Source organism: Anas platyrhynchos, chromosome 13 (genome assembly GCF_047663525.1).
Source record: "Anas platyrhynchos isolate ZD024472 breed Pekin duck chromosome 13, IASCAAS_PekinDuck_T2T, whole genome shotgun sequence".
NCBI classification, from domain to species: Eukaryota; Metazoa; Chordata; class Aves; order Anseriformes; family Anatidae; genus Anas; species Anas platyrhynchos.
In genome coordinates, this window is record NC_092599.1 from 20,206,586 (window position 1) to 20,219,194 (window position 12,609).

The 12,609-nt window shown below is 45.1% G+C and overlaps 1 protein-coding gene across 6 annotated transcripts in view; it reads right to left on the reverse strand.

Moving 5' to 3' along the window:
* Positions 1 to 12,609, reverse strand: part of FGD3 (FYVE, RhoGEF and PH domain containing 3) — a 109,411-nt gene that overhangs the window by 34,288 nt on the left and 62,514 nt on the right. For all 6 annotated transcript variants that reach the window (XM_027467624.3, XM_005019075.6, XM_038186106.2 and 3 more), the window contains 3 exons: positions 11,830 to 12,427; positions 2,841 to 2,930; positions 1,526 to 1,662 (listed from right to left, as the gene is read on the reverse strand). In XM_027467624.3, coding sequence (XP_027323425.1) covers positions 1,526 to 1,662; positions 2,841 to 2,930; positions 11,830 to 12,427 — 825 coding nt within the window. The remainder of the gene's footprint in view (positions 1 to 1,525; positions 1,663 to 2,840; positions 2,931 to 11,829; positions 12,428 to 12,609) is intronic.

Sequence of the window (12,609 nt, forward strand, 5' to 3'; positions counted from 1 at the left end):
CTCTACTTCTAGCAGAGGTAGCTGTACATCTTTGTCTCTTCCAAATTCAGAGGCAGGCACAGCCAGCCAGGCTGTGGACAATGCCAGAGTTGCCCCACGGCTCTTCACCCGGCAGGGGCATCTCTCCCATGGCACCGGGCCTGAGAGGCTCTCATGGGAGACCCCAGCTGGGTTTGTTCCCTCTGGGCCACTGAGCAGCAGCACTGCTACAGGAGCTAGATGTGTAAATGACGAGAGCTGCACGTCTAATTTTCTCATGTCTCAGTCCCCTTGACAGTGTCAGTCTAAGATTTCTTTCCATTTTCCCCAGCTTTTCTCTCACACTGAACTCCTGCCTTGCAGTCTGTTTACATGAGATCCCTTCAGCCATGCAAAAAGTTCATGCCCTCGTCTGACTTCCAGTCTCTCCAGTTTTCCTTCCCTTTTATTACAGCTGTTCCTGTAGACATATGTCAGGTGCAAAGGTGCTGGGTCGTTTTTTATTGCTTCTGGACATTGTTGACCTGTGTGAAGAAGGTTGGACCCTCCCAAGGGAAATGTGAGCTCTGATCTTGCCTTCATCACTCAGGGCAGTTGGAAAGGTTAACTCTGTTGACGTTAACATGAAATAAGGTGCAGCATCAGCACCATCAGCACTTTACACTGCAGGACACTCTTTTCAGCCAGTGCATCCTCCCAAGTGGGTTCCTACATCTGCCCTACAATCAACCTTTCTGCCTAGCGCTGCATTTCAGCCTCATTTACAACTTAGCACAGTTTCCAAATTTTAATCGGTATATGACCATTAGGACTCATTGAAATAAAAATACAGTTTTCTTAAAGAACTTCATAAATATTATTGGTTACACTGTACATATATCTTATAGAACAGAAGACCAACAAATGCTTGGGTAAAATCTTGTTCAGTGTTGTGGTGCAAAACAGCAACAGAAACGAGTGCACTACAGACAAAGTGATTTATAGACAGAAAGTCATCTATCTTATCTGTCTAGATTTTCGTTTGATTGGTTGCTATAATGCTAATTTTGTAACATTAAATTTTATAGAACCATAACAAAGTGAATTTAAATATGAAATTGATGTGTCTCATGAAATCTCCAACACTGTAAAGTCTAGACTGTGACACGATGATGCATTTTCCTTCTTTGGAAAGAAAACTTTTTTTTTAAATACTTCATCCACGGGGCCAAAATAAGCAGCTTGTTTCTTTCCTAGTACTACAGTTTCATAGTACTGTGAAACTAGAATAGTGGAAGTGCACTAAGAAAAACAGCTCCAGTTGTACTTCGGACAAAAAAAAAATATCTCACAGAGTACTCTAGAAATGTTGAGTGCTCAGGTCTACTCCTATACTCTGGAAGATTACAGGAGAGAGAGAGGCTTAAGAGACTCCATGACAACGTATTAAATGACATCTGAACTACTGCATTAAACCCTTAAAAACTCTGGAATATGATTAGGCTTTAGGGTCACTATAGTTTCTTGAAAACATACTTTAAAAACAACTGGAATGACAGTTACCCACCATTCTTGTGTAATTCTTGTTTTGAGCTCAGGAAGAAGAAATTGTCCGTGGAAACAATAGATAGAAGAAATATTTGAAAAGATGCCTGTTATCACTTCAGATGAAATACCTGCTTCTGACAACTTAGTGCAAAAAACCTGTGTGAGACAAGAGAGTACCAACATTAGCTAAAAAAATCCTACACACCCCAGCATACAGTCGCAGCATTACAAAGCTGACTGCCTCAGAACAGACCTACAGTTTTTGACTCCTGGTACTCAGTCCTTGGGGATCACAGCACCGAGTATTTTCAGGAGGTTTACAAACATAAACCCATTGTCAAATGGGGTTAGAGCTATGGTTATGGGCTTACTCCTCCATTAGAAAAGTCTGAGGGATTTGTAAATCAAAACAGATTAAAACTACCGAGAAGATGAGAGCTGGTGTACTTGGGAGCTAAGTGGCAAAGAACAACCAGTCCCCAAAGAGCTGTTACTGCTTTTTACATCAAGCAAAATAAAACATGTTTGTTTTGTTTCTCTGCAGGAAAAACGACACTGAACAAGAGTGAAAGACACTCCCTAGTTTTTTTAGGGTCTTGAAACAGCCTTTGCTCATCCGAAGCAAACATCGGAAAGTTTTCAGCAGAGGTCCTAGTGCTGGAGGGCAGAGGGCTCTTCGGACGTTACAACTTCTAACGAGATTTCTACCAAGGTGTCGATTTCCTTTCTTTTTTTCTTAACAATGTTAATCATCCTCATTTTTACTTCTTTCATGAATGTTTTTCTTTATACAATACATAACATTGACATTATAGAGATAAATAGAGAAATGCCTGAACCGCGTAGACTCACCAAAACATTTTACGTGGGAAGAAGTTTGGATTCATCATCCTAGCTTTACTTTATCCTCGTGTGTAAACATGACAGAAAACAATTACAAATCACAATGGGGAAAAACAAAAATCACTCTGAGCATGGGGCTGACCCTTGTTGCCTGATTTTAGTCTAGTCTATTGTCCTCTGCAGAGCAGTCAGAGATTTCATCATTTTTGGTGCCTTGAGTGTCCCTATGATTTCCTCTCCACATATGCTCAGAGAGGAATCAAATGCTTATAATGTCTGTATCATGGGCCGCTGCTTTCCCATTCCTCTTTTCCTAACCCTCGGGCTCCAGCTCAGAGAACCAGTGGCCAAAAGCTCCCCTCTGGGCCCCACAGCATGCACCCTGGCAAGCCAGCTCCATCTCCCACCACCAAGTCATGTTTTCACACTATCCAGCTTTAGGTCAGAGGCTTAACTGAAGACAAGGCACAGTTCATTCAAAATCGAGTTACCTGGTCCAACAGATGGAGTCTTTTCACATATGCTTCTTCTGTATGGAGCAGTTCATTTGCAATGTTGAATAGCTTTTGGGGCTCTGTACACTGGAAAAAAAAAAGTTACAAATAAGACAATCCATCTCCTCCTACAAACCTAACTTTCACCAACTGTTCCCCTTTCCATTTTCTCAGCGGGCTAAATTCCCTGCCAGTACAGAAGCCTGAAGTGAATGGGGTTAATACATTTCAGAATCCGCTCCGCATTTCTCACTGAAGGATCAGTTTGCTCTAGAGACATTTTTAAAACAGTTTTCTGAAAGTGCAATTAGTAATGTATTTAGCAGCTGCTCAGGATATCATTTTAATTCTTTATGGTTTTCTACAAAGAACCAGAAATACCATCCGGATTTGGAGATATAGCTTATCTATTTGGTAACTAAGGCACTATATTGTAAATCAGCAGGTCTCCCTTTTTAATTCGGGTTCTGTGACTAAAAAAACATAGAAATTAGAAGAGACCTGTTTGGCCAGAGATTTCACTCCCCGGTCAGTGCAGCATTACTCTCTGTGGAATATCTCTAACAGCTTTGTGCAGCTTTAAACACCCACCAATTTCCTGGAAAGAATTCCAGCAACATAACCCAAATCACCCAGCGAAGTCTTTCATTATGCCCGTTATAAAAATAAAATAAGAAAGGACTAGTTCAAAAGCTTGGAGTTCTGAACCAGTAACGCAGCATCACCTTTATTCACAGGTTAGCCAAAAGCTACACAGGCTCCACAGATTCTCAGCTTTCTGGGGGCTTAAAAGTACCTGAATTGGTATGGCACAGACTGCAGCTTTCTGACAAACTCTAGATACCTTTAAGGGTCTAGACTTCAAACTCTGTGCTTATATTATAATCAAAGTGAAAGTAGGTTTCAAAACTCAGGGCTGGTTGGTTTGTGTTCAGGAATGCAAACATTGGAAAGTAGCAGCAAGGTCAAGCAAGTGTAGGGGAATTTTAATGGGCTGGAGCTGGAAAAAAAGAGAAAAAAAAGAAAAAAGAAAAAAAAAAAGATGGAGGCTAGAGAGACATATAAACAGTTAATGCAACAGAGAGCATCAGCTTGCTGCCATTATTCACCACTTCTTCCACAGGAAAACTAATGTGCATCAAAGAGAATGGCCGAGGTGTTGCTTCAGACCAAGAGCCGCCTCCCCGAGCAGCGCAGCAGGAGCCCGTCAGCACACGACACGGCAGCCGGTGAAGGTTCACCCAGGCTCGTGCAAGGACGGGAGGACACATCCAGGGAGTAAGAGTCCAGCTGAAGGCAATCAAGAACAAAGCACTGCTTCCGCCTCAGGAAGCACCTGGGCCCCTGGGCAGCAGCAGGGATTTCTATCCCAGACACCTATCTGCGGGTGCGTGCCAGCACGTTGCACACACACCACCGGCCACCACCAAGCTGTTAGAAAATGTCAGTGAAATGCCCTCCTTAAGCTGCTTCGTTGCCAGCTTGTTTTAATTATAAACAAAGTTGAAAAGAAAATAAAAGAAAAAAAGGGAAAAAACCCACACGCATTTAGGCAAGCTGCAGTGCAAGGGGAAGGCCTTAAAGCCTTTTTCAAAGCTCGCCATAAATCCCAGCAAACCAGACCCTACCTAAAACAAGACACCGCTTAGCATTAAGCATCCTCCGTTGGTGCAAGTATTAAGTGAAGGAAAGCAAAGAGCTTCGCTGGATTTGAACCAGTGTCAGGCTCCTGCAAGGCACTGCTCCTCTTCCCACGCACAGACCTGGGGCCCTGCACGTGCCCCACAAAGGAGCCCGGCCGCGTGCTCGGCCTGCCTGGCTGCTCTAATTATTTCAAGCAAACTTGAATGTTCTTCTAAGCTTTTCTAACGTGCTACGCGACATCCTGCTCCACTCGCTCATGTGCTATATATTAATATTTGGGGAGGAAAAAAATCACAGCACAACAATGCTTTGAAGCTGTTATGGGGAAACACGATGTATGACGGTTTATAATGAAATACACTGCTGGCCATTGGGATTCCGCTAACTACAAGGATCTCTCGCTGAGAAGGAATTTATCTGCCAGTTTAGCTGCGAGCAGAACGGGGCGCCTGAATGGAAGGCACTGATGTCAGCAGGCTGGCATGCCAGCCACGAGAACATCCTCTGATCTGTTTGAATACAGAATTTGGAAAATAATTATTTTCAACCAAATACATTTGTTTTCAAAAGTAAATCTTTACATAGCACAGGCACTTTTTAACCTCCTGACCTTCACCATCTGCAACTCGGTTTATACTTCCAAAAAACTTGCTGACATCTGCTGAAATACCAAACAGCGGCTGAACACAACACGAGCTTGAGCTGAGCAGAACGTTTTAAAGAGAGACCATCTTCAGCCGCTGCTTCTGCCAGGCACAGAGACAGGCATGTTTTTCAGACTAATCTGCACCTTATTCACCTTCCAACGAACATAATGCTTTCTGCAAAATAGTTGATGCAGTGAATGATGCCAGACAGCCTGGTCCTCTGACCCTTCTGCATTGTGTGCCATGGAAGAGCAGCTCTAGCACAGCCTGAGCTGTATGGCAGGGTACCACGGACAAGATATTTCACAGTCCATGCTTCTAAATGGAAATTAAAACAAACGTGCAAATTCAAACACAGATTATATTCCTTAGGTAACAGCCTTATTTAAGTCTCCGTTCACAGCCACTCACACAGCTGCACAGTCTGAGGGGAGGCAAAGGAACCCTACTTGGGGGAAGGAAGCAGGCTTCAGCTGGGTGATGTTGGCAACAACGGTACACAGGAGAAGAAAATCATCAGGAAGAAGACAGGTAACCAAAACTGGCAGAGCCACGGCAGAGCCCACCTCAAAGAAGCTTGGGACAGGGGAATTACCTCAGCAGGGAGCCCTACTAATGCTGAAGCAAACTGAGAGCAGTGAGACCTCACCGCATTTTTGATTTTGCATCAGTTCAAAACAGGTGAGTATCTGAGGCCATCACCATCTCTAGCCTGCTCAGAGCAGACCCCAGCAGTGAGACCACTGCCCGGGCCGATTTACATCAAAACTGAACACATTTAGCTTAAAGCACAAACTGCACAGCAACCAAATGGCTGCTGCTGGGGACCAGTGAGGCATACGTAACTTTACTGAGAGAGTCCTGTGGAGGAAAAAAAAAAAAAGTATATATCTGTATATATAGATATATCTATGTATTTGCCATGTGTAAGGCATATCAATGATGCGGAAACAAAATATTCAGTCTCCCAACTTATATGGATTTTAAGCTGTTTTATTCTTTATAAACGTGCCTCGCTCCTGCTTTGTCCACCATGACGGGTGGGCACAGCCACAGCCTGTTACAACTCTCCACACCGCACCCGACAGCCGTGGAGGTACTGCAGAACCTTTTTAAAGCAGTTTAGCCAGCGGGGTGAAAAGCAAGATGAGAAAAGGGAAGCAGTCGGTGTTTATTTTGTGACACAGGAAGCTTACTCCAGTGCTTGAAGCAGCAGCTGCGTGATGCTCTTTCACTTCTGTATGGAGGTCCAGCAGCTCGTTTTCAGCTGTGTCTGTCCATAAAACATTGTAAGGAGAAAGGAAATGCCAGCCTGGGAACAACCGGCACCTCAAAGGGCAGATTCTCACCTGGGTGGGAGTACATTTACACCTACAAATAGGCAAACGCCACAACCTCAGACACAAACGGGGTGACAGCAGACACCGAGCCGACTTGTGCAAGGGAGCGGCCAGGAGCACATCAAGCACAGCGCCACGTCCTGCCCTGCCCTGCCCAGCCCAGCAGGGCACTGCCAGCCCCCACACAGCTCGGCTGCCTGGGGCAGGAGCCCTCGTGCTTCACGCACAGCAGGCAGCGCCTCGCCTGGCTGGGGACTCGGCACCCAGGCATGAAGGCTGACCTGGCTACCGCGAGAAGCAAAGCTGAGGTGAAAATTTAAAGGAAACATAAAACTGAAAAAGAAGCCTCAGAGGCTTAATGAGAGAAAATTTGGGCAGTAGCCTGCAGCAACTGTTTCTCTCACTGTTGTACATAGCTGAACTGTGTTCAGTTCACATCTCTGCTGTAAGAGGCTTTCGGCAAATTGTGCAGGAAAGCTGGGATATGGCTAGGGTAAAATCAGAATATAGCTGCGCTTCAAAAACACCCCCCCCGCCAACAGCCACTGCTGCAAAGAACACAGGAGGTCCCCAAAGGTTACAAACAACTTCTGCTTGAAAGTGCTGAAAACAACCTGGAAAAGTTACCCTACGCTAGGAGATCTTATTTTGCTTAGCGTATTCCAGAAAAAATGGTGACGAGAACAAACCTGATTCTTCTTAACCAGCATTATGACTAAACCACCGCCCCACACAGCTCTGCGTACCGCGTAACTCGTGTGGGTTTATCTACGGGCTTCAGAAGTACCACTGAATTAGCAAACAAATATAAGCCCCCAAATACAAAGCCCCCTTTCACTAACTTGCTCTAAACCCACTGACAGAACAAGTCAGGAGGCAGACGATAATAAAACACCATTATTTTGGCCACGCTCCCCAGCGTCACATCAGGAAGTCGAGATAATAACTTCACATCCTCTTCAAGGCCAAGCAAAAATCTTTTTTTCAGAACGTACATGGAGATAATCTTACCCAAAGGCCTGACTTGCAGGACTGCAAGTCAAATTTTCCAACACAATCTGTACTATGAAATCAGAAGCGAAACTCCAGTGAAACACAGGCAGAAGGAGAACACGTCAGCGGCTGCACAAGGCCACGGGGGAGCTGATGATTACTATTATTCTACACAGCAGGTTCTCAGGAAGCAGGACAGATGGAGCAAGGCATTTGGGAGGGATTATTAATGAGCATTTATTACTCTTACTGAAAAATATCTGAATAAGGAGATATGAAGGAGCATTCGCCATCTCAGAAGCATTGCTCCACTGCTCCCAGGCAGTCGACTGCTCAGCGGAAGCCTCGGGTAGCGGGCTGCAGAGCGTGACAGCCCCTAGGTCCCACTTCTGTCATTTCTTTTTTTGTAACCATCAAGGCTAACATGCCTCAGCTCTCGCAGCTCCTGACATTTTCTGAGATGCTATCAAAATTAATAAGCTCCCCTCGTTCATTTTCATTTTGATAACAGATCCCTAGCAATCCCAGTAAGGCACTCCTGCGACTTTAAACCACCCAATAATTGTGCGCTAATAAGTGAGATCTGTTAGACTCCGCGGCAGACTCCCAAAGGAAGCCACATCACGCTCCAGAGCTAAAGCTAGACTAAATAAAACAGTACAAGTCATGCATCAGGCAGCGTTACTTCACCAGCAATGGGATGTGTGAAAGCCTGGGTGCTGGATGGAGAGAGATCTGAAGCAGAAAATTAGAGAAGAAAAAAGCAAAACATTTCTTTTCTCTACTTATGTTTATTCATGAATTTCACTTAACTTGATATCCCAGGAATTACTGAGCCATCATTAAATCATTCTGCAGCTGTACTTCTTATGCATCCTCCTCCAACTATAACAAAGCTTTCTGGAAAACCTGAATGTTTAATTAGAGTGCTGGGTACCTCCGCGTGCAGCTGCAAAGCCTGCTACTAGAGGCAGAAAGGGGAAAGCAGGAACAAAGCTGCTGGCTCCTGACACACAGCTCTCCCCCAGGACAACCTCCTGGAAGATTAAGGGCTCTCTGCTGCTCTCACACCACAGTTGGTGCTGCCTGAGCTCTCCTCTCTTTCTCTCCCAGGGCCAGGTACATTATTTTGTGGAAGATCACCAGGTTTCTCAAGGGTGAAGCAAACTTCCAGCCTCAGAGTAACCACAGAACACTTCAGCTTCAAATCATCAAGCTGGCTCTCCTCATGGGATGCCACTGCCCTTTACCTGTACTGACTCACCCCACAGTGCCCCCGGGAGGGGAGGACGCTGTGAACACGTAACACACGAGCTGGCTTTGCAGGACCTCAGCTGGTACACGCTGCATCCCCAGAAGAGGGCACAATCCTTACGTACACTACAGCAGAGGCAGCAAATCTAGGCCTTCCCCTTCCCACGTGGCTGCAAAAACAAATTAACTTAGCGAAGCATGGTCATTCTCAAAACTGCCTTCTGAAACTGAAATCATGTCAAAGGGCGAGGAAGAACCTGAAGTGCATCACACTGATGTCACACCTGCCCTCCTGTACTAACTCACCAAGATGAAAACACTTTGATTTGTCAGATTGAAAAGCATTTCCTCCTCTAGAGATCTCTCCCCTTTATAAATTCACCAAGCCCACTACAGAAAAGTATGACTTCCTCAGTGTTTTATCAGCGTTATTTCATTCTCTATGGACATTTAGCCTAAGGAACAAAATTTTAAAACAGCCACCAAAACTCTGCTCCTGCAAAAGTGTTTGTAGTGTTTGTCAGTACAGTACTTCTTAATGATACGGTACAGTCTTCCACTTGGTTTTGCTACAGCTGGTTTGATACTGCGTGCCTAGCCCAAACTTAAACGTAAATTTAATGACTAGATTAAAGATTTTCTAATGTAATGCATTATTTCCTTGCTGGCATGCTGCAACTGATAATTTTAAAAAAATATTTCAGTTGCATGCCCATACATATTGAGAATATGGAATAAGTGAAGTATTTCACAGAATGCTTATTTATGTGTAAGCACGTACAGAAGGGAAAGTGAAGAGCAGCAGACAGAAGCCCTGGCCTGTGGTGGTGATGCCCAGCGGAGAGGTAAACAAGCTTCCAGCCACAGGCTGCTGAAGAGGCACCAAGCGGTGAACAGAACGGACATGAAGCCTTAACAGAAGCAAGTGGGAATCTCTCCCATTAAGCACTTTCTGGAGGACCCCACGGTAACTCCTCACACACAAGGTAAAACACACGTCTTCGGCAGCTTAGACCCTGCAGTCCTGCTGGCTCCTGTCTCACACTGTCACAATTCACTCCTGCACAAGCCCAAGGCCCTGTGCACCGCAGCCTGCCAAGCCCAGCTGACGGCGGTCAGGGCTGAATTAGGGGAGCTCTCGCCTGCTCCTGGGGAGGGGAGATGGCCTGATGGGCTCCTCCTCCGCAGTCTGCCCCAGCTGCCAGGTGAGACTACAGACCCACGGACAGGCGGAGGAGATCACATCCTCTCCATCAACAGAAAGCAGTCAGGTCTGGCCAAGCAGAGCTAGTTCATGCAGCCCTTACTGCCTGCTAGAAGTTTCATCGCCCATTCCAGTCCATGCCCATCACCAAACCACAGCACTGCGGGGTGATGGGCACAGCATTCAGGCTCCCTTCTGGCCAGGATAATGGTGGGAGTCAAGGGATTTTGGAGACTGTGAAACCTGAGTCAAGGCTCTGGTGTGCTTTGGTCCCTCTAGGATAAAAACCACTAGCTACATCAATCTAAGATACTGCAATTATGCAGGAAAATTGCGTTGCCTTGCATGGTGGGGCTGGGTATGGGGTCATTGCAGGGCTTGGGATACAACCAACTTTCACTTTGACGAGCAGTATTTACCAGAACAAACTCCAAAGTGTTGCTTTCAAGTCAGGTATTACTCTGACAGCGATGGTGTCACTGACACCAAAACTGGTGTTTCTGCCTGATGGGTCTGTGGGACTCAGGCAGAGCTTCTGGAGCTTGGATCTGTCAACACACAGCACGTGCTGGGCCCTCTGCAGCGAGGCTCAGGTGGGCAGCAACACCTGCCTCCAGCACACCGAGACAGTACCTAGAGCTCCTGGACAGCAGGGCTCCTCTTACTCAAACGGGTGTAGTGATGGGATTTCCCTTCTTTCAGAAAGTCGATTCTTTAGTTACCCTGAGAATATGAAGTCTTGCATTTTTCAGTTGTGTAATACAGCAACTTTCATGTAAAGGACAGGGTGATAAAAAGTCAGATTAATGAGTTTGACATCACTGAATTTGCAAAAGGAGCGGTACAGCAGTTAAGTATTGGAGGGGCAACAGCAGTCCCAGACAACAATGCTGGCATTTGAATCACATGAAGGGAAAGCAAGTCATATCACACAAGCCTGAGCTTGAAATAAAGAGGAAGAACTGCAGCATAAAGCAGTGCATTCACTAGAAAAAGTATGGGGCTTTTTCATACCTTCCTGTAGGTATGTTTGTCTCATCACACTGTCTTCTATTCTTGGAAAAAGGCAACACCCCAGAGCATTAATTGTACTCTGAAACTATCCACCAAACAAGATGGGGAATATTTTGCAGACGTTTTGCTCTAAGCATCTTGTGTTTTATTTTTCTGAAAAACCTAACCTATCTTATTTCTAAAAAATAACTGTCTTGATAGCAGATAATCGAATGAATCTGTCATTAACATTATACAGCTGCAGCAAATGCACAACAGCACGGACTCCATTATTCTGCATTCAGGGAAAATCTCTTCTAGCTAGGGTTTCCTGAAGAGTAATTTGATAGAGTAACTACCTTGAAAACAACTTTTTGCACTCAAGCAGTAGTAGTCACACCAAAAGAAACACAGGCTTCTTAAGAAATAAAAATAAAAAAACCTGCTAGAAGAGATTTTCAACATGCAAGTCCCTCCAGCACACAAGGCCCTATTCCTGCAATATTTAGTATCCGATTAGCCCCCTGCTTACCATGGAGCCCTACTGAAAGCACCATGATCTAGTGATCTAATAAGGAGGAGCTAAACCTGCATAAATTCAAACAAAAAACACAAGGTGCAAGTCTTTACCTACAAAAGCCCTTCAATTTTAATATCTCATCTCTGTCTGTGATGGTCTCTCTTACATTAAACCTTACATTAAATCAAGACTGGAAACCTTTCTGCAAGTTACACTCTAGATTGGGAGCAAGTTATGACCTGCATCAAACAGGAAATCAGTGACTGTCACGATCCTCTGTCATAAAAACAATCAAACAATGAGACCCAAACAACAGACCAGAGTGATGCAAGGCATCTCTGGCCAGTCAGGAACTGGCTCCAGAGAACACAGAAGTAACGTACTAGCTTACCTTGTTTACATCCAAATACTCTAACTTTGGCACTTCTGCTGTCTCTTGTTCCTCACTACTTCCTTCATCAATGTCACTGTCTTCATCCTGCGTGGAGTCTCTCTTCTGCTCTGCAGAGGAAGATTTGGGGCCCTTTTTGTCTGGTTCCATCTCCCCTGGATTCCCAGCCACGTTGGGCTTCTTTTGTTCCGCACCTTCTTCGTTGGGGAAAGTTTCTCCTGCCACGCTGCAAGAAGGGCTGTCAATGCCACTGTCTCTGTTAGGAATTTTACCATTACTGCTCAGTTCTGCAGTTGAGTCTTTATTGCTAAGCTCTCTAGAGGGTTCTTTGCTCGCATTCACAGCAGTACAGTCTTCATGGCTTTTGTTATCGCCTATGCTTAGCTCTTTAATTTTCATTATGTCTGTGTTAGATAGATCCGCACTGCACGGTACGTCTGGCTCATTTTCATCTGGCTCACTTTTTTCATTTGTCGAACAGCTGCTGGAAGCTACCATGTCACAGTCACACGAGCTCGGTTGTTTGGATGAGTCCAGGCCAGGCTCCATCTTAAGAGCTAAATTTAGCTGGTTCCTTTGAAGAATATGTACAGGTTGCCTGCAGGTGAAGAGAAAGCACCCCAGTCATTCCTAATAACTCTCAGAGACTTCAAAAGTGCCTCAAAAGAGACAGGGCCTGACTGTCATCTGATTCAAGCTGTATTTCTTACAGCCCCCTCATAATCCTCGGAGGCGTGCAAACGCATCACTGTAACAACATTCACCCAACAATTTCAGGTA